The sequence below is a fragment of the Myxine glutinosa genome, chromosome 1 (genome assembly GCF_964187855.1).
Source record: "Myxine glutinosa chromosome 1, kmMyxGlut1.1, whole genome shotgun sequence".
In the NCBI taxonomy this organism is placed as follows: Eukaryota; Metazoa; Chordata; class Myxini; order Myxiniformes; family Myxinidae; genus Myxine; species Myxine glutinosa.
The window spans coordinates 291168829-291195868 of NC_136261.1; the positions used below are offsets into that span (position 1 = coordinate 291168829).

The following is a 27040-nucleotide window of genomic DNA, read 5'->3' on the forward strand; positions in this document are numbered from 1 at the left end:
ATCACAAGCTCATGATGGTAAACCCAAAGGTGTTCCTTCTTTTCCCCACCCTCACATGGACACTCGGAATCTCAAAGATCTTACAAAGAGTCTCTATAACATCAAAAGTAGAAAGAAATTGATTCATGTTCATTTTTCATGTTCATCTTGATCTTGATCCCATGTACTCTGTCCCAGCCCTCTCACGTCCACAGATCTTCTGGTGTCCCTGCTCCTTCCTGTTGTGCTTCCCTCTCTCTCACCCCCTCTCGTCTCCTGCTCATTTGCTACTTGTTCTGTGTGCCAGCTCATATAAAAGCTTTGCCAATGTGTATGAAAAAAGAAAGTAACTGAGACGATTATCAAGGAACTCAAATCAGCAAAATTTAATTTCATATCTGGCATTGAAACGCATTCAGATCAGCTGATATTTGTTGTTCGCTATGTTCTACCAACTGGTCCTGAGGAATGGCTTGTAAGGTTATTGCCCATTCTTGGTTATACTGAACAAGAAATAGCAGAAATAATACTGGCCTTTCTGGATGAGAATAAATAGACATAGAATTGTCATGGACAATCATATGACAATCCATTAAATAAGAGTGGGAAACACTGGTGTCGAAACTATCATCAGGAAGCATATGTGACATTTATATCATTTATATGTGCGACATATAAAACATATGCGACATTTATACGTGCAGCTCACTCAACATTGCAGGGAAAATACCACCGAATGCAGTCCAGTGGTTGTCAGATTATTCGACATTGTACAAAAGTTGTGCATATGCCTCTTTGCATCAACTTGTCGTCGGCAACAGCTTTGTGAAAAGTCTGATTTAATGCATTTTAATTCCAGGCTATAAAGCAACAAAAGGCGAAAATTTTGAAAGGGGATGTAGACTTTATACAGTCACTGCATGTAGACAAACACACAGACAAAGTGAATCAAATGCTTAACCCCACTTTTCGCTTCTTGTACATGGGGTAATAAGTGTTAAAAATGGCATTCACATATAGTCTAGTAGGAAGACTAGGTCCCCCTGCACCCCCCGGAGATATACTTCTAATCAGTGTTTCTAGATTGGAAAAAATGTGTAGAAAATGACTAGCTATGGCCCCAAGCTGAAAAAATGTCCCACATACCATTTTTATGCAAATTACTGCTGCAAATTTTATGCAAAATTATGCAAATTTTATGCAAATTTTTGATGAGGAGTAGAGTTGAGGGGTCTTTGAGGGCTTCATCGAGGTGCTCTCGGTTGCAAGACTGGGTCATTCTGAGAAGCACAGCAGGGTCAGAGATCATGATGTTCTCCTCCTCAGTGAATCTCTCCATCAACAGCCTCTCCATTGCCTCACACACTGTTTTGAGGCAAAAGAGGGACTTTGCGTAGGCCTTTCCACTGAGAACACCTTTGAGAGATCCACTTGTTACTAGTTGTGCCTCAAAGAGAATCTCTGCATATCCAGAACCACGCATCTTGTGTCCAGTGAGCATCCCGATGTAGTTCATGGATGTGTGGAAGGGTCCAATCGTTACTACATGACTAGCAAATTCATTTGGCCAGCGCCAGATGATGGGAAGGGCTTTCATGCAGACACCCAGATCAAATGTATTCAGGACCCATCTCTGACCCACCTCAGCAGTTGCTGCCTCGGAACGCTTCAGTAGCTCACGAACAACTGCGTTGTCTGTGATCGGTTGGTGGATAGGCGTGCAGTAGTCGACTGTTGATTTGCTGGGTGGGGGAGAACCAGTTGCAGAGGTGAAACCCCCTAGCCCAGGCACAGGCTGCAGGCCACAGCTTCCGATGTATCTGATGAAGAGCCAGATGTAGTACTCTTGCATCGTAGTGGCATAGACTGTGTCATTCTCTGCTGGCGGTGTGAATGATGAGCCTTCAGGGAACTTCGGGCCAACGCGAGTAAAGTGCAAGGGTGGGAGAGTTTTTGGTGTGTCGACCTTCAGGCTACGCTGTTGTGACCTATTGATGGTAGGTAGCATTCGGTCCTTGCTGCTCTCGAACCCGGGCTTGACCTCCTGCACCATGATTCCTCCAGCACTGTTTACAATGTTGCTGCCGTGCACACTGGTAGTGGTTTTATTCAAGTTGTCCCACTCACAGTGGAATACAAGGTTGCCCTCTCCTGTCACAATTTGTGGTGTACGATAAGTTGAGACTTCATCCAGGACCTTGGCGAGAGCAGTTTCCAACTCCAAGGCGAAATCGTAGCTCTCAGAGTGTCCAAGCCTGTGTAGTATTGTGGTGAGCTGTTTGCTTCGGAACAGGTGCCTTACAGTCACACAGAGGAGAATGTGCTTTGGTAACTTCCATTTTCCATCTGACACTGCACGGCACAGATCTTGTCCAATGGAGAAGACCAGACGCTTCACCTTTTCTGTCTCGATGCCCTCCTTGCCAGTCATTAGCACGCTGAGAAAGCGGACAAGGTCTGGAGGTAGGATGTCTTCAGGATTGAGCTCCATGTCTTCAGCTGTTGGTGGCCATGGTTGGTCTTTACACTCTCTGAAAGCCTGTAGAATACCCTGGCGAAGTTGGAGGGCAACATTTTGGTTCTTGTTTGTGCTTCCGAGTGTGAATGCTCGTGCGAGAGCATTGGAAACTGTTATGTTTGAGCTGTGCACAAGCCAGAAAGAAATGACATCACATTTGTCATGATCAACCTTCGTGAAGTGGATATGCTCCTTGATTGGGTCATTCTGTAGGCGTTTCAGTAGTTTCTCTGACCGATAATTTGAGTTCTCATATCCATTCAGTTTCAGTTCCTCGACATAGAGCAAGCGCAAGGAAGAAAGCTGTAGAACTTTATTCTGCTGGATGACCTGGGTTTGAATGTGTTCCAGTACTGAGTTGAATGCCTTTTCATGGGCGGCTGACATGCAAGCCTGCTCCTTTGGTGCTTCGGCTCTGTGAATCGCACGCTCATAGTTGTAGAATGCTGTGCGGAAAGCTTTAAAACATGACGGATGGTGTTTGGCCTCACATGCAAAGAGGTCTTTGTTTTTCACCTTTCGATGGAGTCGATAGAGACCCATTTTCTCAGCCCGTGTTTCGATTTGCTCCCATGCATTTTCTTTGTTTTTAAAGGATGGGAAGGTTGTAGGCCTCTCAGTATTGCGATGAGCATCTTTGGTCTCAACTTTCTCACAAAATATACACTCTGGCGGGAAGATGGGTTCAGCAGAACCTCCTGGTTTACGAGGAGAGTGATGCCATGATGAGGTTGATGGCCCTGGTTCTGTATCATCTCCCAGACGATGAAAGTGGCGGACAAAGTGCTTATAACACTTGCTGTGATATCCTACTCTTTCTAGGTCATCAGGAAGAGTTGCCGGGATCTGATCACATACTGATTGCATACGACATGGGGAGTCATGCGGTTGGTTGAGACGTCTATCCCGGATCTTTTGAAGCAGTTGCAGTTTTTCTGAAGCAGATCCTTTAATTTTACGGAGGGGCGTGAAATCCCCATGATCAGACATGGATGGTACATGAAGGATGCATGTAGGAGGAGAGCTTTGGGCTGCAGGTTCTACACTCCGTTTTCTTTTGGGCATGCTTGCTGTCGATGTCTACCATCACTGTTAAATGACAAATAAGAAATCACGAATGATGTTAAAAGTGCCTGTGAAAGGAGGCTCTGAGTTTTCAGTGAGGTAACAGAGGTTCTGAGTCATGTTCTACACTAGGGTACTTTTTAGCTGACTAAACCATGTTTAGTGGCATCAAAAGTGCTAATAGCTAAAACATCTAAATTCTTCCACACTAACGTTAGCTATCTAGGCCAATGAAACATTGTGCTAAGTTACTGTAGCTAGCTCAGCTGTCGTGCCTCTTTCTGGTTCAATTCATATACAGAAGTCAACAGATATGTCTCATGTTTGGCATTAACAAAAGTTTAAGTTACACCGACATTAGGAACATACTGTACATAGATGAGGCTAGCTTTAACGTTAGCTAACATGGTGCTAGCTGGCTCAGCTGTTATTCTGCCTGTTTATGATTTCATGCAGAAACTGAAGTCAAGAGTGTGAGTAACATTATAGTTAGCATCTTACCTGGCTAGATTGGAGGATGAATACCAAGAACAACACACAGATGGAATGGAAGACTGAACTTTCAACTGAGGTATTCAATAACATCAACGTTACAAATTGATACGAGCGCGCGACATTACCAATTGATACGAGCGCGCGAGCGCGCATGTTACATGGATGGAAATGTAAAATGGCAGCTATAGCAGCACTAATTTGGATCTCTAGTCTGTCATTTCTGCACTGTGATTGGATAACATAAAAAAATATGTTTGGGAGTTAACAGCAGGAGTTGGTAGATTTTACGTGGGCTGGGTGAGAAACCTTTAAATAAGCAAGTGAAAATCTCTCGCAATACAAAGTCAATGGTGGGAAGAAAAGTTGAGTGGTACCAATGTTACTGCCAATGTCCCGCCCCTATGCAAGACTCAGGAGCATCTTGTTGACATTTAACCTTGAAAATACCTGGGTTTAGACCCCTTATGTACCATGTTAAGTTATCTGCAGTATTAACGTATCCTTATCATTTGTAAAACTGATTATTTTGTAATTACAGCATTAATATGCATACTAGTATACCATAGACACATGTAATCATGTTATGAATAGTTCTATCATGATCTATGCCCTTCAAAACATGGGTCTAGACACCTTCATTTTTCAATTATCTGCAATATTGGCTGAGATATGTCAAAAATCGTTTTTTTGATAATGGCAGCAGTAATTTGCATAAAAATGGTATGTGGGACATTTTTTCAGCTTGGGGCCATAGCTAGTCATTTTCTACACATTTTTTCCAATCTAGAAACACTGATTAGAAGTATATCTCCGGGGGGTGCAGGGGGACCTAGTCTTCCTACTAGACTAATACACACAGACAAGCATACACACGTCCTTGCATATTTGCAAAGGCACACATCAACTCAGCCCAATAAATATTGTTGATGGATTTAAGTCACAATCACGTGTAACAATATGATGCACCATACACCAACATTCACATCATGCAAAGGTGACAAATATCATGCGTGGGTTTTCTACTGACCAAACAGCTGTTTTGGATGTTTCCATAGCCAGATAAATGGAACAAAGCCTCATCGAAGAAAAAGACTTCCAGTGCAAAAAACAACAACATAGTCTCCATTAGCAGTAATAAAGTCTCAAAATCATCGGCAGTAATCGGAACGCTTGATGTAGTCCCTTTTTGCATTTCTTGCACAGCTGTTACGTTGTATGGATGGGGGTGCAGACGTTTCGTCCATGTTCTGTGTGTACTGCTATGCGAGACACGTGCCTGCTGTGACAACTGACAAACCGACTACCTCGGGCTTCCTAATATGCAAACCAAAATAGCGTTAACCATCTCATATGATATCAATGAAGGCCTGCTAGGCCGTGAGGCATCCACAACGGAACCAGTCTTACGAAATTTGGAAATCAACTCCCATACAGTGATACTATGTCGAACATCACCGTTGGGATAGCCTCCCCTCCCCCCCCCCCCCCCCCATCCCCACTTCAACTCCAAAATGAATAAATAAGCAGTAGATGTGCACAAGCACAACTTCTAATGATGCATCACAGGTTTTGATATGACTCAATCACTATTGATTGGGGCTGCTCGGTTGCATGACAAGACAACGCAAAAGGGAACCAGGAACCTCTTCTGGCATTTCATTTGCAATTCATCACAGTAGCTTAAATTTTAGGTCTCCTCAAACTCAATTATGATCGCTCGATTTCAGGTGAATGAGCAGGATCCTCTCCGGATCATGTGCAGCAGCTCACGCCTTCCCCTCATATTGGCACATATGCTAGAACCATAAGAATAAACTCACCTGGTTTTTCGTGTGCAGAAATTTTGCCCATTCCTCATCTTCAACACCTGAAAAGAAAAAAGAAAATTGGTCGATGTCCAGGCAATATTACTAATAAACCGAATGGCATTTAAAATATTAAAAAGCACTATGCTAACATGTTCATGCCAAGCCAGCAAAATCGATGAGTATGGAAAGACATCCTCAAGCGATAGAGGGTTATATTTTTTTTTAATCAAGTACAGGACATAAAGAGGTAAGCAAACAGAACAAAAAAACTTCAGTGCTCCAAGCAGCATGGCGAGAATATTGTGGATGAAAAACGAGGGGGGAGTCAGCCAGCTGTGAAAAAAGGTTAATAAAGTAAGACTATTGTTTAGGCAGGTAAATGGAATGGAATTTCCAAAACAATAAACAAAATCAGCGAATCCCAAGTAAGGAAGGTGAGAGAGTCACACTTTCCAAAGCCACTACCAGACTATGTGCATTGGTAACACGTTAGCAGCTATGTGCTCGTGAAAAATACAATAAATGGCAAACAGAAAAACCTTCTCTGTACACTCCACTCTTCTTCCTCTCAGCTAACAATGAGTGCAACAAGAGAAGGAGAGAAAAGGAAATGTCAGTACATTTGTAGAGTTGTTCAACGGTGCCCTCACTCCCAACCTACTTTAATAATTTGCAAGGACTGATGGTTCGTGCATACAGTAAATAAAAGACAAAAGTAATACATGGCATTTGCACACTGACATCCCAGGTATGAACTACACAGTCATAAGATCGTATCACCTCCACATCAACAACAGTTAACTGCAATAACCTTTAATTAACAATACTTCTTAAGTGGTGTACAATCTTTGTAGTTAATGTAATAGACAGTTGACTGCAATGAGACTAGAATTAAATATAGTATCATACTGCAGTATATACGAGGGCCATACCAAAAGTCATGAGCATTAGTGGATTTTACACGTTTGTGCCAAATATAATAAAACATCAGTTATTAGTGACATATATCCATTCCAATATAAACACAGTCACAACACATACACACCACTGGTGTTCCCACAATCCATTGTGACAAAATGGCTGTCAACGACATTGGTTCGACAACATGCAATGATTGAATTCCTCGTGAAGGAGAACAACTCAGCTGCAGATATATACAGCCAATTGAATCATGAGTACGGAGATGCCATTATGGGCACCAGTGTCAGAAGGTAGATGAAACACTTCAAAGATGGAAATGCAGACATCACTGATCAGCCATGCTATGGTCAGTCGAGAAGCGCCAAGACTGAACAGAAAGAACAGAAAGTTCATGCGCTCATCAGTGAGGACGGAAGGGTGACGGTTAGAGAGATTGCAATGCAGCTTGAATGGCGGGATATCCCGCAAAACAATGTTTACCATGTGAATGGCAGGATATCCTGTGAAGCTCTCTTATAGTTTGGCTAAAATATTTTTATGTGGCCTCTAAACGCCATGAAAGCGCGAAGCTCAGGTCTGGGAATGTATAAGTAGGTCATGCTCTTGGAATTTTTTTTTTTTTTTTTTGCACCTGCCACAAATGTTGAATGTTTTGCAGAGCCACAAATGTTGAAGCAGGTTGCAATTTATCAACCGCAAATACGCAGGGTTTGTATGGGGTATGTATGTATGTATGTATGTATGTATGTATGTATGTATGTATGTATGTATGTATGTATGTATGTATGTATGTATATATATATATATATATATATATATATATATATAAAGGAGGAGTGTCTGTCTGTCTGTCTTGATGTCCGCTTATAACCCAAGAACTACACATCGGAGAAAAGTTTTAGACACAGATTCGGAATCAGCATAAAATCCCAGTGGTTATGGGCAACTTATTATTTTAATATCAATGGTTTAAAAAACCGCGCCAGCTGCAATTCGTGGTGTAGTTTGTGGCGGCGCTATTGCCCCTTTCCGATCCCATGATGCATTGCGGTTCCGATTCGCGATGAGGTCTATGCGCCATCACCGACACTTTTCCACCTTTTCCATACCTTTTAATCAGATTTACCTTATCGTCCATCGTAACCACATTACGCTTGGAAACACTAGCATTATCCTTCTTCGGACCCATGGCTAACACAGACACAGTAAAGGAATACTGTACGTCGCCTCTGTTGTGAATGCGAAGCAGCGGTTGCGCGTACGTACAGTATACTGTACGTACATATTTATATATTTTTAATGTGCTTTTTATTGTATTTTAGCTTCTTTTATTGTTAATTTATGTACTATTTTATTTATTTTAAATATATTTTTAAGGAAAACAAATGTTTTCACGTCCCTAGGAGTGACGTAAAGTCACACATAATGACAAAATGCGCGCCATTTTTTCGCGCCAAGAACGAATAAACGGTTTTTTTTTTTAGTTGAGATTTTATTCGAATTCAAATTTCATTAAATTCCAACTGTTGGAAACAATAATTATTTCAACTGTTGGAAATATTTTTTTGGTTAACCAACGACGGTCGATTTAATCTCGACCTTCCCCAAATGCGGAAGAGTGCGGCGCTGCAGGAGCGCAGGTGAAACCCAGGAAATGCACGTTGGTGTTCACAGTGGAAATGCCCATGGACGGCATCGTGGTTAACGGCATCGTGGTTAACGGCATTGCTACGAATTCCTTCTGGGAATCTGACCCAAGCCACAATCTCCCAAACCCATATCCGTGCAAGTCCTTCTCTCCCAGACACGGTAATGACTAACGTACCCTCCGACCTCCCCTCATCCTGCTTCCAGGCTGTGGGCTCCTCTGGCTTTGCCGATTGTGAGAGTCCAAAGCTTTTTAACTCCAGTCAGAGCTGACTCGGTGCTGCAAAGTCTGCCATTTCAATCGTTGTGGGACGGGTCGGGTGCTGTGGGACGGGTCGGGTGCTGTGGGACGGGTCGGGTGCTGTGGGACGGGTCGGGTGCTGTGGGACGGGTCGGGTGCTGTGGGACGGGTCGGGTGCTGTGGGACGGGTCGGGTGCTGTGGGACGGGTCGGGTGCTGTGGGACGGGTCGGGTGCTGTGGGACGGGTCGGGTGCTGTGGGACGGGTCGGGTGCTGTGGGACGGGTCGGGTGCTGTGGGACGGGTCGGGTGTTGTGGGACGGGTCGGGTGTTGTGGGACGGGTCGGGTGTTGTGGGACGGGTCGGGTGTTGTGGGACGGGTCGGGTGTTGTGGGACGGGTCGGGTGTTGTGGGACGGGTCGGGTGTTGTGGGACGGGTCGGGTGTTGTGGGACGGGTCGGGTGTTGTGGGACGGGTCGGGTGTTGTGGGACGGGTCGGGTGTTGTGGGACGGGTCGGGTGTTGTGGGACGGGTCGGGTGTTGTGGGACGGGTCGGGTGTTGTGGGACGGGTCGGGTACTGTGGGACGGGTCGGGTACTGTGGGACGGGTCGGGTACTGTGGGACGGGTCGGGTACTGTGGGACGGCTCGGGTACTGTGGGACGGCTCGGGTACTGTGGGACGGGTCGGGTATTGTGGGACGGGTGATGTTGAAGCGATCGTCAGAACGATGTTGTATCGAGACCAGAATCCCGCTCGGTTGACAGTCACACTGCCAAAGATAGGCAAAAGTGTCCTCAAGAGGCGGCTGGGAAATCACACCTTCGGGTATGGACGTTCAACGGCTCCCAATCGACGAACCGCAAATTCCCACTCAAAATCCACGTTACACACACACACCAGATTAACGTCTGGGTGGTTGTGAAAATGGTTGAAGCGAGGTGAAGAACCTGGAGCGATGCGAAATCAGGCGCCAGACAAAACGGCCAACGGTCCGTTCTCGAGACGTAACGGCACTCTAATGATTCTCTTCGGAATCAACCGCAAAACCTGTCACGCAGGTTTATCTGTCACAGCGATAACAACTCTGTCGCAGGAATCCCTTTCCCAGGAAACCCCAAAGTTAACCAGAAATGTATACCAAGAGGCTTTGAGAAATTGAAAATTGACAAAACGTCATGTAGGCAATGTACTGTGATATTGCTCTAAAATATACATGTTCTTTTCATCATATATTTGTCTTATTCTTATTCAACCCGGGCGAAGCCGGGTACCTCAGCGAGTATATATATATATAGTCATCCCTCGCTATATCGCGCTTCACTTTTCGCGGCTTCGGTACATCGCGGGTTTTTCTCGCTCGTATATGTAAAATTATATATCGGATTTTTCATTATATCGCGGGATTCTGCGGCCTATAGGTATTTTTATTTTTTTAGATTTTAATTATTTTTGCGGTAAAATAAGCATTTTCTAGCCTAAAAAATTAATAATAATATAAATAAAAATATAACACATTAATTAAAACCTATATTAAAAGAATATTACAGTAAATCAAAATAAAATGCGCATTATAAATGAGTAGACAAAGGTTCGCGCGTATGGAAAACCAAGCTTGGGTTGCTTGCGCTAGTTTGCCCAGATGATTTCGTACGTGGCACACTATTGGCAGATGGATGAGACACGACCAATCAGAGCACGCTGTTCAGTATCCTGTGGTGTTGTGTTTATGTGCATTTTGTGTAAAATTGTGAAGTTGTTTCAAGCCCTACGATGACGGGTAAACGTTCTGCGTCTTCTAAGGGTTCTGGCACTGAACCTAAGCGCCAGAGGAAGATGCTTAATATCGTAGAGAAGGTGAAACTCCTCGACATGTTAAAGGAAGGGAGAAGCTTTGCGGCTGTAGGCCGCCATTACGGGCTCAATGAATCTACGGTCCGGTACATTAAGAAGGACGAAAAGAATATAAGGGCGACGGCAGCAGTGTCCTTTAACCAGACAGCGAAAAGGGTGGTAACTTCACGCAATAAGGCCATTGTAAGGATGGAGTCTGCATTGGCCCTTTGGATCAGTGACTGCAGGAAGAAGAATATCCCACTGGATACCAACGTTATCCGTGAGAAGGCCAGGCAGCTTTACGCCAAGTTTGCTGAAGGCGCTGGCAACGACGACCCCGAATCCGAACCATCGACCGCATCTCCCACCAAACCAACCAAATTCAATGCCAGCAAGGGCTGGTTTGCAAAATTTCAAAAACTATTTAAGCTAAAGAGCGTGGTCCTGCATGGAGAAGCTGCTTCTGCGGATAAAGCCGCCGCCGCCGAGGGGTACGTGAATGAGACGTTCAGGACGATCATCAAGGAAGGGGGTTATAAGCCTGAACAAGTTTTTAATATGGATGAGACAGCCTTATTTTGGAAACCTCAAACATCCGGGGCCTTCGTTCAAACTTAACTGATCTCTCCATACAGGTTGCTTCTGTCAAACCAGACGTGATCTGCTTAACAGAAACTTTCCTCCTTTATGATGTCTCTGATTCCATAGTATCTCTCCCGGGCTACTCCCTCCTCCGGTATGATAGACCTGAGCCTCGTCCTGGAGGCGGGGTTGCTATCTTTATCAAAAACTCTCTTCCTCACTCGCCCTGCACTGCACTCTCTCCACCTCACCCCCAGGAATACCTCTGGCTACGGCTTCCCCTTCGCTCCCACCTCTTGTTCATATGTGTGTTGTACCGTCCACCAAACAGTGATGACTCCATCTACATCTCGCTGTCTGATGATATGGACCAACTTCTATCTACTCATCCCAACTCTCTCTTCCTCATATGTGGTGATTTCAACTGTCATCATGCCAGTTGGCTGGGTGTGGGTACCTCTCTCACCAGCCATGGCTCCTCAGCAAAGGACTTCTGCGACTCACTGGGACTGACACAATCTGTCAATTTCCCGACCCGGATCTCCGTCAACGGAACATCTTCTCTTCTGGACTTGGTTATGACTAACTTCCCTGAAAATGTCTGCTGCTCTTCTTCTGCTCCGATCGGATCATCTGATCATGTCCTTGTTAAAGTGGACATCTCTCTGACCATCCTCAGGGAGCCTGCTCAGCGTCGACGAGTCTGGCATTTCACTCAGGCCAACTGGCACGGTCTTCAAGCAGCCATCAATCATCTGGACTGGTCTCCCATCTCTACCACCTCTGACATCAACTCATCCTGGGAATTCTTCCAAAGTAAATTGCTCTCTCTCATGCACAGATTTATCCCATCTCGTCTTCAGTTGTCATACCCTTCCTCCCGTCCATGGTACACGGAATCTTGTGGTGAGGCTGTTGCCCAGAAACAACTTGCCTTCGTCTCCTGGAAAGCAAATCCAACGGAAGGAAATCTCATTTCCTTTCACAAAGCCCGAAACAAGTGTGTGTCCACCCTCAGGAGAGCCAGGAAACAATATCTCTCCGTTCTCAAGACCGAACTCTCTTATCTGTCTCCCTCTTCCAAATCCTGGTGGCGTCTGGTCAAATCCGTTTCTGGTGTTTGTTCCCCCTCCATCCCCTCCCTTACCTCAAACGGCTACACAGCTGACTCCGCACGTGAAAAAGCTGAATGCCTCAACTCTGTGTTTGCCTCTAAATCTTGTGTCCCAAACCCATCCCTCTCTGTACCCACCATACCCAGTCGTACCCTGCTGCTCCTGGACTCCGTGTCCTTTCCTCCTGACAAGGTGGAAAAGTTTCTGTCAACCCTCGACTCTGATTCTGCAACTGGACCCGACGGCATCAGCCCACGGGTCCTAAAATCCTGCTCTGCTGCTCTATCTCACCCTCTCTCTGTTCTCTTCACCCTCTCTTTTGCTCAAGGTCAACTGCCATCTGCTTGGAAATCAGCCAACATCACCGCTTTGCACAAAAAAGGTGCAAAAACAGATCCTAGCAACTACAGACCAATCAGCCTTCTCCCAATTATCAGCAAAGTCATGGAATCCATCATTGCTTCTGATATGAAATCTTTCCTCTTCTCCAATGGCTTGATCTCTGATCATCAATTTGGTTTCAGACCAGGTCACTCTACTCTGGACATGCTGCTTCTGCTGTCTCAACAATGGATGGAGGTCCTCAATGCCAAACAGGAAATTAGAGCTGTCTCCCTCGACATATCACGTGCCTTCGACACGGTCTGGCACCCCGCTCTGCTCACCAAACTCTCCTCCTTTGGTATCCATGGAAATCTCCACGCATGGCTGGCGGACTTCCTCTCTAGTCGTCGTCAACGTGTGGCCCTGAATGGGTTTCTCTCATCTCCTCTTCCTGTTCAGGCTGGAGTTCCCCAAGGCAGTGTTCTGGGCCCCGTGCTTTTTCTGGTCTTCATCAATGATCTCTCTGACTCTCTCGAAAATCCTCTCTATCTCTTTGCTGATGACTCCACTCTCTGCCGCTCCATTCCTCTTCCCTCAGATCGGCAGTCTGCTGCCTCCTCACTCTCTGAAGACCTGGACAAAATCACAGACTGGTCAAACAAGTGGAACATGTCTTTCAATCCTGACAAATCTCACACTCTTACTATGTCTCTCCGAAAAGATCGACTGGACAACCCTCCCATCTACTTTCTCAACAATCCTCTCCAAGAAGTTCTGTCGCTCAAGATTTTGGGTCTCACTATCTGCCATGATCTTTCTTGGGAAAACCACATTTCCAAGCTGGCCTCCAAAGCCAGTCGCCGACTGGGCATCCTCCGTCGTGCGAAGTCCTTCCTCGGCACACCTGAGCTCCTCACCACATACAAGGCTTTCATCCGCAGCTCAATGGAATACTGTTCTCCCCTATGGGCCGGTGCTCCTGCCTCACAACTAGCTCGGCTTCACGCTGTTGAAACCAAAGCTTTCAGAATTATTGGAATCTCCCGCGATGAAGCCATCTCTGAGGGCCTTTCACTCACTCACCGCAGGCAGGTAGGTGGTCTTTCTGTCTTCTACCGACTCCTCTCCGGCCTTGCACCCCCAGCTCTCTCTGTGCTCTGTCCCCCAAATATTCCTACAGGTCGCACAAGATCTGCCAGCAACCCTCTGATGGTTAAACTGCCGAAATCTCGGCTCTCCGCTCACCTTCACTCTTTCATTCCTCTTTTCTCCCGCCTCTGGAACAAACTCCCTCACTCCCTTCAATCCCACTCCTCCCTCCAGGTCTTTAAAACAGCTGTTCACCACCATCTCTTATCTTCCCCCATCCAAAACCTTGATCTTTTCTACCCCCGCTAATTCACCCCAGATCCACCTTGTTTGAAATTCCAACTTCTTTCCTGGAAGTCCTGGCAGTGTCCATATGTTTTATACCTCTCCCACTGCCCCCTTCCCACGCCCCCCCCCCCCCAAAGCCCTCGCCCTCTCTCAGATCTCTCGATGTCTCCATGTCTCTCGGTCCCTGCTCTCAAATGTCATGTTTGTGTCCTTCCCCCTCTCTCCCCATCTTGTCTACCGCTCCCTATGTTATATGTTTTATGTGTCGGTTTGTCTTTCTGTGTGATTAATGTTCGCTCTTTCACGAGCCTCGATATTGTATACAAAAAAAAAAAAAAAAAAAAAAAAAAAAAAAACGGATGCCGTCTCACACTTTCATCATGATCGAGGAAGCCAGAGCCCCTGGATTTAAGGCCCACAAAGATCGGGTGACTTTAGTAATGTGTGGGAATGCTGCGGGCTTTATGATAAAGCCTGGTCTTATTTACAAGTCCAAAAACCCAAGGGTCCTCAAAAACAAAAATAGGAACCTGCTGCCAGTGTATTGGATGCACAACCAGAAGTCCTAGATTACGAAACTCCTCACATCGGATTGGTTCTACCAGTGCTTCATTCCCGAGGTCAAGCTTTATCTCGCAGAAAAAGGACTCGAGTTCAAAGTGCTGTTGCTCATGGATAATGCAGGAGGTCACGCGCTCGACCTGTCGTATGATGGCGTACAAATAGAGTTCTTACCGCCAAACACCACATCGCTGATACAGCCCATGGATCAAGGCGTCATTCGCGCATTTAAGGCACATTATACACGAAACACCCTGCAGCACCTGGTCGAGGCTATGGACTCGGACGAAAACTTCTCGCTGAAGGCGTACTGGCGTGAGTACACCATTGCAACGTGTCTGCAAAATATTCAGATGGCCATAAAGGAGATGAAGACAGAAACTTTGAATGCCGGCTGGAAAAAATTGTGGCCAGAAGTAGTCCACGATTACGTGTACAGGGGTTTCTCTCCTGACGAAGTCCACCACTCTGCAGTAGATAAGGCAGTGAAGCTGGCAAAATTACTAGGAGGAGATGGCTTCAACGATATGACTCCCGATGACGTTGAGGAGCTGCTCGAGACCCACTCAGATCCGTTAACGGACGAAGACCTGGCGGAGATGACGAAGTCAGCAAGTGAGGAAGAAGAAGAGGAAGAAGAGGGTCCAGGGGATGAAGAAGAAGGCCTATCACTGGAACGCCTCGCAACCCTAGTGAGAATGGCAAAATAACTTAAGGAAAGGGCTGAAGAATGGGACCCCCAGATGATTCGTTCGTTGAAGTTCAGAGATGTAATCGACGGAGGCATTGAAGTCTATAAAAACCTCCTCGCCCAGAAGAAAAGGCAGCGCCAGCAACTGCCCATCACTATGTTCCTCACCCGAAAAAAGAAAGAAGACACGCCTACGTCTTCAGCACAAAAAGAAGTTCCGGACGACGACGAAGATACTGCACCACCTGACGAGGCGCCTGCTGAAGTGGCGTCTTCAGAAGAGCTGTAATGCTCTTCTTTGCTGTGCAGTAAAAACTATTATTGATATACTTACCCAGTATCTATTACAGTATTTTCAAATATACTGTACAGCTATATATACACGTACAAATATTTTTCTAATACGTAAGGATGGGTCTCAAAAGTGTGTTTAAGAGTGTAGAAAGGGTTTATAAGAGCATGGGAAAGGTTTATAAGAGTATGGGGAGGGTTTTTAAAGGCTTAAAATATATAAAAATAAATATATGGTTTCTACTTCGCGGATTTTCACCTATCACGGGGGGTTCTGGAATGTAACCCCCGCGATAAACGAGGGATGACTATGTATATATATATATATATATATATATATATATATATATATATATATATATATATATATATATATATATATATATATATATATATATATATATACATATATATATACACATACACATAAATATAAAATGGAGAAAGTGTTTCTATATCTAGCCACCAACAGCACCTTTTATGATGTAATAAACAAAACATTTATCCATGTTGTTTGAGTTCCAGTTAGAGCATAATAAAATACAGGACATTTTTTTCGTATGAGATTTCTGTTGGCTCAATAGCGCAGTGGGCTGTCACCGCAAAAGTGATGGAGGCCCTTGGTTCGAGTCCTGTGTCGAGTCAGAGCTTTTCACACTTAGCCCCACGCAAGAATTTAATTCCTGTTTATAAAAAAAACAACGGCACCTTTTATGACGTAATAAATAAACAACAGTTATCCATGTTGTTTGAGTTCCAGTTAGAGCATAATAAAATACATTGCAAACATGTTTGTAGCACCCAGAGCCAGGTCATGGGGTACAAAATGGAAAAGTAAAATAGGGGTGGGGGAGACGACTTCCATTTTCTGGTGGTTGTACTTGGGGAGGAGGGGGGGCCAGGGGGGGGGAGAATGGGGGTGGAAGGAATGGATAAATCAATGATTTTATCAACTCAAAGTTGTTGTGTTCGCATGTTTACAGCCATAGGAAGTGAGATGTCACTGCTGTTTTGAACGTTGATACTTCAGCAAAGGCCCAACTTTCTGATCATCATCATAATAATTTCATATGCAGCATGTGGCTGCATCATTGCTGGGAGCGCAGCTGTGCCACTGATGCAGAGCCCCGTTTCCAATAAGCTTGTACTCATTTTGCCGACCTCGGAAGGAAGACAGGCTGAGTCAACCCACCCTTTGTTACTTAATGGCAGGACAGGGGATTGAACTCAAAACCCTAAGTTCTTAAGCCTTCCACCTTAACCGTTAAGCCAACACCAGGCTTATAAATCTGATGAAAGGTTAACACTGGAAATGTCGATGAGGCCATGATAAGGGCGAAGCACAAGTCCTGTTGTTCTCACATCGCAGGCAGGTCTGTGACCTGTTCATTACTAAGGCTCCTCCTGCCAGGCCCCTTCTGCAGTCATCACAACAATCCTCCACAACTCCAGAATGCATTCCTCCTTCCAGTAACCCCAAAGTAGTTAAATTTTAAAAATCCAGGCTTATGTGCACCTCATTTATTTTGGTCCTTTTTCACCTGTCTGTGTAACTTCCTTTCTGACACTGTTCAATCACACTCTTCCCTTTGGGACTTCAGGCAAGCAGTGCACTGCCATTTCCACCCCTCCCCCCCCCCCACCCACAATCCTTACAGCTAGTCTTTTTTCCCCACCATTAACCCCACATAACCCAATGCTCTTATTTGCTGATTACTGCAACAATTCCTCCCGTGTTATTTCCCTTCCTTGCTTATTATCCAAATATCGACCCAATGTCACACAGTCAGTTCATATCTTCAATCACCAGCTTGCTTTTCCATGAGCCTCGATCTTCTAAACAACAACATCTCAGCCACATCTCGCTTCATGCCACTTAGACCGTGGACAGAAACAAAAAAAATGTGGTTTTTTTTTTTTGGTTTTTTTTTAACTTTCGTAACCCACCTCTGGTATCTAGCTGAAATTTTGCATTTTTTTTTAGTTCAAAAATCACAAAGGATTCATAACTCGTCAGTGCACAAAGTCGTACATTAGTTATGCTAATTAGCAAAAACTTTTGCACCATTTTGTGTCCATTATATAATAATATATATAGCTGTGTATAACTCAATGGGAATTCTAAATATAAAATATGTAGTCTATGTAGAGATGGGGAAAGCGTCAAAGAGTGTGGGTGATCGAGGTCCTACACACACATGCACACACGAAATATGATACAATATTTTTTATACCAGAAGATGCCCATTCCAATTTCAATATCAACCTGATTTTATCTTCTTTTTTTATTCTTCATGAACCGAAATTAATTTTCAAACTAGTTATCAAAGCTCATTCGAAAAATAAATTGAAATGTTATGAAAAATAACATTTATTTAAAATGAAATTAAAAATCTTATTAAAAAATATTTAAAATGGAATCACTGCTGTGCGTATTGATGACGTGCATGAAGCAAAACCCCGAAGAACTAACATCAGAATCTTCGCCTTCCATAACTGCATCTGACATGCAACCAGTACTGTATGTACAGTCTGAAACGAAGTGCACGATTGGCTGGTTAGCGCTCACAGCTGCCAGTGGCCTGTTACACGTGCTGTGATTGGACAATATTTATTAAAATGATCGTCAACATTTTGGGTGTTTTTTTTGTTTGTTTTTTTCAGATTTTGAAAATATGTGCAAGTTTTGTGCTTGACGAGTTTCAGATATTAATTCTGTAATAGTTTTACACAACATATTATAAATGCAGGTAGATATGCGAGGTGGGTCATGAATGTAAACAAAAAGGGGCTCGGCCCACGGTTTAACTGTTAAGGTATTCTTATCGGCTTTCAGTTTATAAAATCCATTATTTAACTTGTTCGCCGATGTAGATGGACAACAGCTGTGAATGAATGAATGATCGTTTTAAGGCCATTTTTCCCCACAAGAGCAGGGGTTAGCCTTGCGGGCCCCATGACAATCATGGTTCCGTTTGATGCAATGTTTTTATGGCCGGATGCCCTTCCTGACGCCAACCCTTGGTCACGCTCTTACGATGCGCAGGGATACGGTGTATCTATTCTAAATGGGGGTACACACCGTGATCATTCATCCCAGCAAGCTGGTACTCAATTTGCCGACCTCGGAAGGATGACAGGCTGAGTCAACCCCCCTGGCGTTAATTCAGCGATCGACCGGGATTCGAACCCAGGATCCTAGGATCCCAAGCCGGCACCCTAACCGCTAAACCAACGACAACAGCTGTGAAAGACAAAAGTATTCCATCATATGGACAAATCAATAAAATGGGATTTGCGCCTGTAATCCCAGCCAGCATCATGAGCCATGCACTCAGACGGAAACGCTAAACAAACAAGTCTCTTGTTAAAACTACTCCATCAATCATACGCTTCTTCCCTCTCCTCCATCAAACAAAACCCACACTCCTTGTCCTACCATTCTCCTCCCCACGTGTTTTGGATCGCTCGTCCGTGGCCACATGCACAAGCTGCAGAACTAGTGGGCGCCGAGTCACAATACCCGTTCCACGAGGCAGAAAATCCTTTCCAACGATGCTCTCAAGAACAGAGCTCTTCCCGCTGCTCTGTGTGACAATATAACCAGAAACACACGCTAGCAATTGCCACGCCACGGCTCACAGAGATTTAAAAGAAAGGCATGCTTGAAATCAGATACCAAATGGCATGCGAGATGGTGGACCCTTGTCACACATTTGAGAAGGCCTGGACTGACAGTGACTACAATAAGCATATTTATGCTATCACTTGAGAAATTAAGACATTACTATTGCAAACATACGGTGAGAGTTAGATTACGTCAATTATAACAAAATTTGCCCTCCTTTGCTCACTGTCAATGGCGTCAGCATTTGTAACTTGAGGGGAAGCAAAACAAAACTGGCAAGCAACCCTGACATGTCACAGAAGTGATACAATTACGATCGACTTAAATTAAGATTTCAAAGCAAATAAATATTTTTAACTGTTTATCCAAGAAGAGATTATTGTACTGCTGCCAAAATGCACGATGAAAGGATGGTAAATGTCTGACAAGTCACATCATTCTACATACCAATATGGTAATTTTGCAATACTACACTAAAACATTACTATTTGAGTTTGACTTGTGCTACAGTACTAAAATTTCAGTGCTTTGCATCCACATGAAGAAACATCGTCAAATTGTGGCCTTTTAAGGGAAAGAGGAGGGGTGGGTTGGAGGAGTCTGGAAAAAAGGGGGGATTGAAGGAATCCGTAAAGGAGAGAGAGGTTGGAGGAATCTGGAAAGAGGAGAGAGAGAGAGAGAGAGAGAGGTTGGAGGAATCTGGGAAAAGGAGAGAGAGGTTGGAGGAATCTGGAAAGAGGAGAGAGAGGTTGGAGGAATCTGGAAAGAGGAGAGAGAGGGGTTGGAGGAATCTGGAAAGAGGAGAGAGAGGGGTTGGAGGAATCTGGAAAGAGGGGAGAGAGGGGTTGGAGGAATCTGGAAAGAGGGGAGAGAGGGGTTGGAGGAATCTGGAAAGAGGGGAGAGAGGGGTTGGAGGAATCTGGAAAGAGGGGAGAGAGGGGTTGGAGGAATCTGGAAAGAGGGGAGAGAGGGGTTGGAGGAATCTGGAAAGAGGGGAGAGAGGGGTTGGAGGAATCTGGAAAGAGGGGAGAGAGGGGTTGGAGGAATCTGGAAAGAGGGGAGAGAGGGGTTGGAGGAATCTGGAAAGAGGAGAGAGAGGTTGGAGGAATCTGGAAAGAGGAGAGAGAGGTTGGAGGAATCTGGAAAGAGGGGAGAGAGGGGTTGGAGGAATCTGGGAAAAGGAGAGAGAGGTTGGAGGAATCTGGAAAGAGGAGAGAGAGGTTGGAGGAATCTGGAAAGAGGAGAGAGAGAGAGAGAGAGGTTGGAGGAATCTGGGAAAAGGAGAGAGAGGTTGGAGGAATCTGGAAAGAGGAGAGAGAGGTTGGAGGAATCTGGAAAGAGGAGAGAGAGGGGTTGGAGGAATCTGGAAAGAGGAGAGAGAGGGGTTGGAGGAATCTGGAAAGAGGGGAGAGAGGGGTTGGAGGAATCTGGAAAGAGGGGAGAGAGGGGTTGGAGGAATCTGGAAAGAGGGGAGAGAGGGGTTGGAGGAATCTGGAAAGAGGGGAGAGAGAGGTTGGAGGAATCTGGAAAGAGGGGAGAGAGGGGTTGGAGGAATCTGGAAAGAGGGGAGAGAGGGGTTGGAGGAATCTGGGAAAAGGAGAGAGAGGTTGGAGGAATCTGGAAAGAGGAGAGAGAGGTTGGAGGAATCTGGAAAGAGGAGAGAGAGGGGTTGGAGGAATCTGGAAAGAGGGGAGAGAGGGGTTGGAGGAATCTGGAAAGAGGAGAGAGAGGAGTTGGAGGAATCTGGAAAGAGGAGAGAGAGGAGTTGGAGGAATCTGGAAAGAGGAGAGAGAGAGAGAGGTTGGAGGAATCTGGGAAAAGGAGAGAGAGGTTGGAGGAATCTGGAAAGAGGAGAGAGAGGTTGGAGGAATCTGGAAAGAGGAGAGAGAGGGGTTGGAGGAATCTGGAAAGAGGGGAGAGAGGGGTTGGAGGAATCTGGAAAGAGGGGAGAGAGGGGTTGGAGGAATCTGGAAAGAGGGGAGAGAGGGGTTGGAGGAATCTGGAAAGAGGGGAGAGAGAGGTTGGAGGAATCTGGAAAGAGGGGAGAGAGGGGTTGGAGGAATCTGGAAAGAGGGGAGAGAGGGGTTGGAGGAATCTGGAAAGAGGGGAGAGAGGGGTTGGAGGAATCTGGAAAGAGGGGAGAGAGGGGTTGGAGGAATCTGGAAAGAGGGGAGAGAGGGGTTGGAGGAATCTGGAAAGAGGGGAGAGAGGGGTTGGAGGAATCTGGAAAGAGGGGAGAGAGGGGTTGGAGGAATCTGGAAAGAGGGGAGAGAGGGGTTGGAGGAATCTGGAAAGAGGGGAGAGAGGGGTTGGAGGAATCTGGAAAGAGGGGAGAGAGAGGTTGGAGGAATCTGGAAAGAGGGGAGAGAGAGGTTGGAGGAATCTGGAAAGAGGAGAGAGGTTGGAGGATTCTGGAAAGAGGAGAGAGAGAGAGGTTGAAGGAATCTGGGAAAAGGAGAGAGAGAGAGGTTGGAGGAATCTGGGAAAAGGAGAGAGAGAGAGGTTGGAGGAATCTGGAAAGAGGGGAGAGAGAGGTTGGAGGAATCTGGAAAGAGGGGAGAGAGAGGTTGGAGGATTCTGAAAGAGGAGAGGTTGGAGGATTCTGAAAGAGAGAGAGGTTGGACTTGGAGGAACAAGTAAAGAGGGAGGGGGTTGGAAGAATCTGGTGGGCGGCTTGGAAAAATGGATGAAGTGGAAGTGGAGGCTGTGAGGACAAATGGAGGGCGATGTTAAGTATTTGAATCACTCTTTCCAACAAGCCCCATTTCCGCCCCATTCCCACCACCTCTCCCGGTCTTACTTGTACTCCGACAACCACGATTTGCGGAAGCTGTAGCGTTTCCGCGCCCACGGTGTTAAACACATCCTGGAGCTTGTTGATGACGGGAATGAGAGCCTCCATGACGGCGACAAAGAAAGAAGAACGAACTAGAACATAAAAACAAATAAACTATCAAATGAGTCATCAAAAACAAGAAAACTACATATCAAAAAAAATCTCAACGACAAAAAGTACACCACTTGGCGGGTAGCGTATACCCTGTAAAATGGAGAAATAAGGAGAGCACAATTACGGCCGCAAATGACGCAGGTTGAAAACGGTGAGCCACGAAGAAAGACGGGAAAAGGGACGAACAAAAGCGAGATTTTGCGTCCACGGCCTATATCGGGAACATTCACAGCTCATTCAAGGAGGTCGCCATGGTCAAGACGTCATTACGTCATTACGTTTTTACGTCATGACGCACTGACGCACGACATCACGCCGGCACGAGCATTTTCAAGGATCACTGGTCAATCATCTTTATTCGGTTTCTCGATTAGACGTCGGGTTTTATTTTCATTCTTTCATCTCAGTAACCGCAGTTTGTATTGTGATTATTATTATTTAATATTTTCGATTACTTCATTTGTTTTACTAATAATTATGTATATTCATTTATTTAGTGTAAGGATGGTGGTCGCAAACCTTTAGAGCGGTGTGTGAGCAAGGTAAGGTAATTTCTAAGTTGGACAATATTTGCCGCTAAGTGAAAGAACGGACAAAATTGAAATGTTTTATTAAGGTTTTTAATGTGTTTCTGCGCCAAAATAAGAGCTTAATTTATCATAAATACAAATCACCACAAATCCTTCGGTCCACAAACACGATTCCATTGCACGATAAATAACACCGTGACGTCACACTACATACATGTCATATGACGCCCAACATGTAATATGAATACATCGGTTGGGCCTTGGACGCCCAACCGATGTATTCGCGTAATGTTTTTTTAATTTTTAATTTTTTATAGAGTTTTTTCAAACATATCCTTTTTCAATCCAAGTCGATGCTCATGGATGTGTATTTGCTCAGAAAATGTGAATCATTGATCCTATTAGTTGGAAGAATCCCATACAAGTAATGAATCCTTTTTTTTTTTTTTGCAAAAAAAAAATTTTTCTTGGTTTTTCAACTTTTTTTCCCCCTAAAAAGTCACATCCAACAATAGCAATAGTAGTAGTAGTAGTAGTAGTAGTAGTAGTAGTAATAGTAGTAGTAGTGGTAGTAGTAGTAGTGGTAGTAGTAGAAGGTAGTAGTAGTAGTAGAAGTAGTAGTAGTAGTAGTAGTAGTAGTAGTAGTAGTTTCTGGGGGCTGTCGGTGCCATGTCCCATGCCATCTGTGTTCATGCATGCAGTGTTTGGACATCTGTGTTCGGCCAAGGGTGTTTTGCAAGCTCCGTGTTTGTTGCCCATGCCGTCATGATATGGATCCATGCGGGTGAACGGCGGACATCACATCTAAGCCAACCAGATCAGCCTGTTTAAACCTTAGCGATCAATGGAGGCCTAAAGCGAGTCGCAGCCAATTCCATACGCACTTCCAGTAGTAGTAGTAGTAGTAGTAGTAGTAGTAGTAGTAGTAGTAGTAGTCCTTGTGGGTGTGTCGCGTCATCGCACATTCTGGGTTACTGACAGGATGGCCTCGGCTGGTGTTATCCTGGTGTTTTGTCGGTTGGCGAATCATCAATGTGTACTGTCCTTCAATCCTGCATTTGTTTTAGGTGTCGAAATAATTTCCACATATTTTAGGTACTTGGGGGCCCGAGGGGGGTTGGAGGAATCAACCACACACAGGTTGGTCTATTGAACCAAAGTTTCATTGGTCTATTGAACTAAAGTTTCATTGGTCTTCAACACTTTGTAGCGTAACTGCCTGCCGGATTCGGGGGTCATTTGGGTCCTCCGGGTCTTTAGAGTCGTCGGGGACTTTTGGGTCTTCTGGCTCTGTGGGGTCTTTTGGATCCTCGGGGACTTTTGGGTCAAATTGATCCTTTGGGTCCGCAGGAACCTTTGGGTCCTCGTGAACGTTTGGGTCTTCTGGGTCCTCGGGGAATTTTGGGTCCTCTGGGTCTTAAAGATACCGGTATTAGGGGTTTTAAAGGGTCTTCAAATGTTCAAGGGGTCTTAGCAGTGTAAAAAGTGAAAAGGTACATTTCAATAGTATGTAATTAATTAATAGACTTGTGTGGTGCTGTGCACACACGACTCGATTGCCAGAGAGGTAGGCCACAACGCGTGGATACAACAAGAGTCTTTATTAAGAGCTCGCACTTCAGCACTGGGCGGGCTCGAGCTTAGAGCCCGCATATATGTCCCGAGGCCACGCCTTGCCCCCGGGCGTGGCCGATCGGCCGAAAGGCGGGGCATGCATTTCAGTTCCCCGCCTGGACGCTCGCGCCACCCACTGGTGCGCGGAATTATTGTCCCTTGTGCCCGCCACACGCGCCCCCCCAGAATTCCTGCGCACCTGAAGGGTGAGCTTGCGGGGAAGCCGGATGACCCAGCCGAAACGCCCCCTGGCGATGCGTGCAGGGCTGGGGGGTAGCGGGACGGCGGGGCTGGGGGGTGCCGGGGGTCTGACCGCCGGGGTGCGGCCTCGACGCGGAGGCAGAGCTGCTTGCGGGGGGTGGTCCAGATCGAGGTGGGCCGGCTTGAGGCGGTCCACGGAGATACGATCCGGGGCACCACCGATGTCGACGGTGAAATATTTGTCCCCGGTCTCCAGCACACGGAAAGGCCCGTCGTACGGGGGCCGTAGCGGTGCCCAGTGGGCGTCGTACCGGATGAAGACGTACTCCGCCGTGCGAAGCTCCGGGGCGAAGTGGGAGGACGGGCAACCGTGGTGTGCCGTCGGCACTGGGGCGAACCTCCGGACGGTCTCCTGCAGGGTGGAGCGCTGTTGCGCCGCGGACCAAGGAGCCGTGGAGTCGGGGATAAATTCGCCCAGTACCCGCAGTGGTTGCCCGAAGACCAGCTCCGCGGAGGACGCGCGCAGGTCATCCTTGGGCGCCGTCCTGAGGCCCAGCAGGACCCAGGGGAGCCTGTCGGCCCAGCTGCCGTCGCGGAGGCTGGCCCGGAGCGCGGCCTTCATCGAGCGATGAAAGCGCTCGCACAGGCCATTGGCCTGGGGGTGGTAGGCCGTGGTGCGGTGCAGTTTGACGCCGAGCCCTTGCGCCACCGCGCCCCAGAGCTCCGAGGTGAACTGGGGGCCGCGGTCAGACGAGATGTCCGAGGGGGCACCGAACCGGGCAACCCAAGTGGCGATGAAGGCTTGCGCTACATCCGCCGCAGACATAGCTGCCAATGGCTCGGCCTCCGGCCACCGTGTGGTGCGTTCCACCATGGTGAGGAGGTGGGTGAACCCCCGGGAGGGGGGCAGAGGTCCCACCAAGTCGACGTGGCTGTGGTCGAACCGACGCTCGGGCACCATAAACGGGGCCAACGGGGCCTGGGTGTGGCGGTGGACCTTTGCACGCTGGCACGCGAGGCAAGTCCTGGCCCAGTCACGGACGTCCTTCCTGAGGCCATGCCAGACTAACTTCGCCGCGACGAGCTTCTGGGAGGCCTTCGTGCCCGGGTGGGACAGGCCGTTGATGGCGTCTAAAACCGGGCGCTGCCAGCCAGCGGGCACGATGGGTCGAGGCCGGCCGAGGGAGACGTCGCAGAGGAGGGCCGTGCCCGAGACGTCGAACGGCACCTCAGTGACGCGGAGGCCCGTGACAGCGGTCCGCAAGGCCTGGACGCCGGGGTCGGCGGTCTGGTCCTCCGCCATCCGGGCATCGTCGATCCCGAGGTGGACCGCGTGCGCGATGGACCGGGAAAGACAATCCGCCACCGGGTTGTCTTTACCCGCGAGGTGACGAATGTCCGTCGTGTACTCGGACATGGCAGAGAGGAGACACTGCTGCCGTGCTGACCATGGCTCGGCGACCTTAGCCATCGCGAACACAAGGGGCTTGTGGTCGACGAAAGCCGTGAACGGGTGGCCCTCGAGCAGATGGCGGAAGTGTCGGACCGCCAGGTGGAGCCCGAGCAGCTCGCGGTCGAAGGTGCTGTAGCGGCATTCGTGCGGGCGAAGCTGCCGGCTAAAAAACGCCACCGGCTGCCAAGCACCACGCACCCACTGCTCGTGCACCGCGCCCACTGCGTAGTCCGACGCGTCGGTGGTGAGGGCGATCGGTGCATCGGGCGCCGGGTGCGCCAGCATGGTGGCGTTGGCCAGGGCCAGCTTCGCGCCCGCAAATGCCGCGGCCATCGGCTCCGACCAGGCGATGTCACCTTTGCCCGGCTTGCCCCGGAGGGCCTCGTGCAGGGGGCGGAGGAGCTGGGCGACGTGGGGCACGAAGCGGTGGTAAAAATTTACCATGCCCAGGAACTCCTGGAGCCCCTTGATCGTGCGGGGGCGTGGGAAATCCCTGACCGCCTCCACCTTGGCCGGTAAAGGGATGGCCCCGTGCCTGGTGATGCGGTGCCCCAAGAAGTCGATGGCGGCGACGCCGAAACGGCACTTTGCGGGGTTCATGATCAGGCCATGCTGGCCCAGGCGTTCGAAAAGCGTGCGGAGGTGGAGCAGGTGCTCCTCCCGGGATGCACTCGCGACTAGGATGTCGTCCAAGTAGACATATATGAAAGGTAAGTCACGCAAGACGCTGTCCATGAGCCGTTGGAACGCCTGGGCTGCATTCTTCAACCCAAAAGGCATTCGCAGGAACTCAAAGTGGCCGAAAGGGGTGATGACGGCCGTCTTTGGGACATCGTCCGGTTGGACGGGGACCTGGTGGTAGCCCCGGATGAGGTCCACCTTGGAGAACACAGTCGTGTTTGCCAACCAGGCGGAAAAGTCCTGGATATGCGGGACCGGGTAGCGGTCGGGGGTGGTGGCATCATTGAGCCGGCGGTAGTCACCGCACGGCCGCCATCCTCCGCCGGGCTTCAGCACAATGTGCAGAGGAGAAGCCCAAGTGCTGTTGGAGCGCCGTACGATACCCAGCCATTCCAGCGTGGTGAACGCCGCTTTCGCCACGGCGAGCTTCGTGGGGTCGAGTCGGCGTGCCCGGGCGTAGACCGGCGGCCCGACCGTGGGGATATGGTGCTCCACCCCGTGTTTGACGGCCACCGCTGAGAAGGTGGGCCGCGTG

The 27040-nt window shown here is 47.4% G+C and overlaps 1 protein-coding gene across 9 annotated transcripts in view; it reads right to left on the reverse strand.

Annotated features, from left to right (window-relative positions):
- The window catches only part of DNM1L (dynamin 1 like), an 88190-nt gene extending 65865 nt beyond the window's left edge, over positions 1-22325 (reverse strand). For 2 of the 9 annotated variants that reach the window (XM_078767441.1, XM_078767431.1), the window contains exons 1-5: positions 22151-22325; positions 21877-22004; positions 18888-19035; positions 6405-6437; positions 5878-5924 (exon numbers count right to left, since the gene is read on the reverse strand). In XM_078767441.1, coding sequence (XP_078623567.1) covers positions 5878-5924; positions 6405-6437; positions 18888-19035; positions 21877-21978 — 330 coding nt within the window. In that variant the 5' untranslated portion in view covers positions 21979-22004; positions 22151-22325. Of the gene's footprint in view, positions 1-5877; positions 5925-6404; positions 6438-18887; positions 19036-21876; positions 22005-22115 lie in introns of all 9 variants that reach the window. The other 7 variants (XM_078767462.1, XM_078767449.1, XM_078767473.1 and 4 more) reach the window with 5 other exon arrangements.
- Between the last annotated feature and the right edge of the window lie 4715 nt (positions 22326-27040).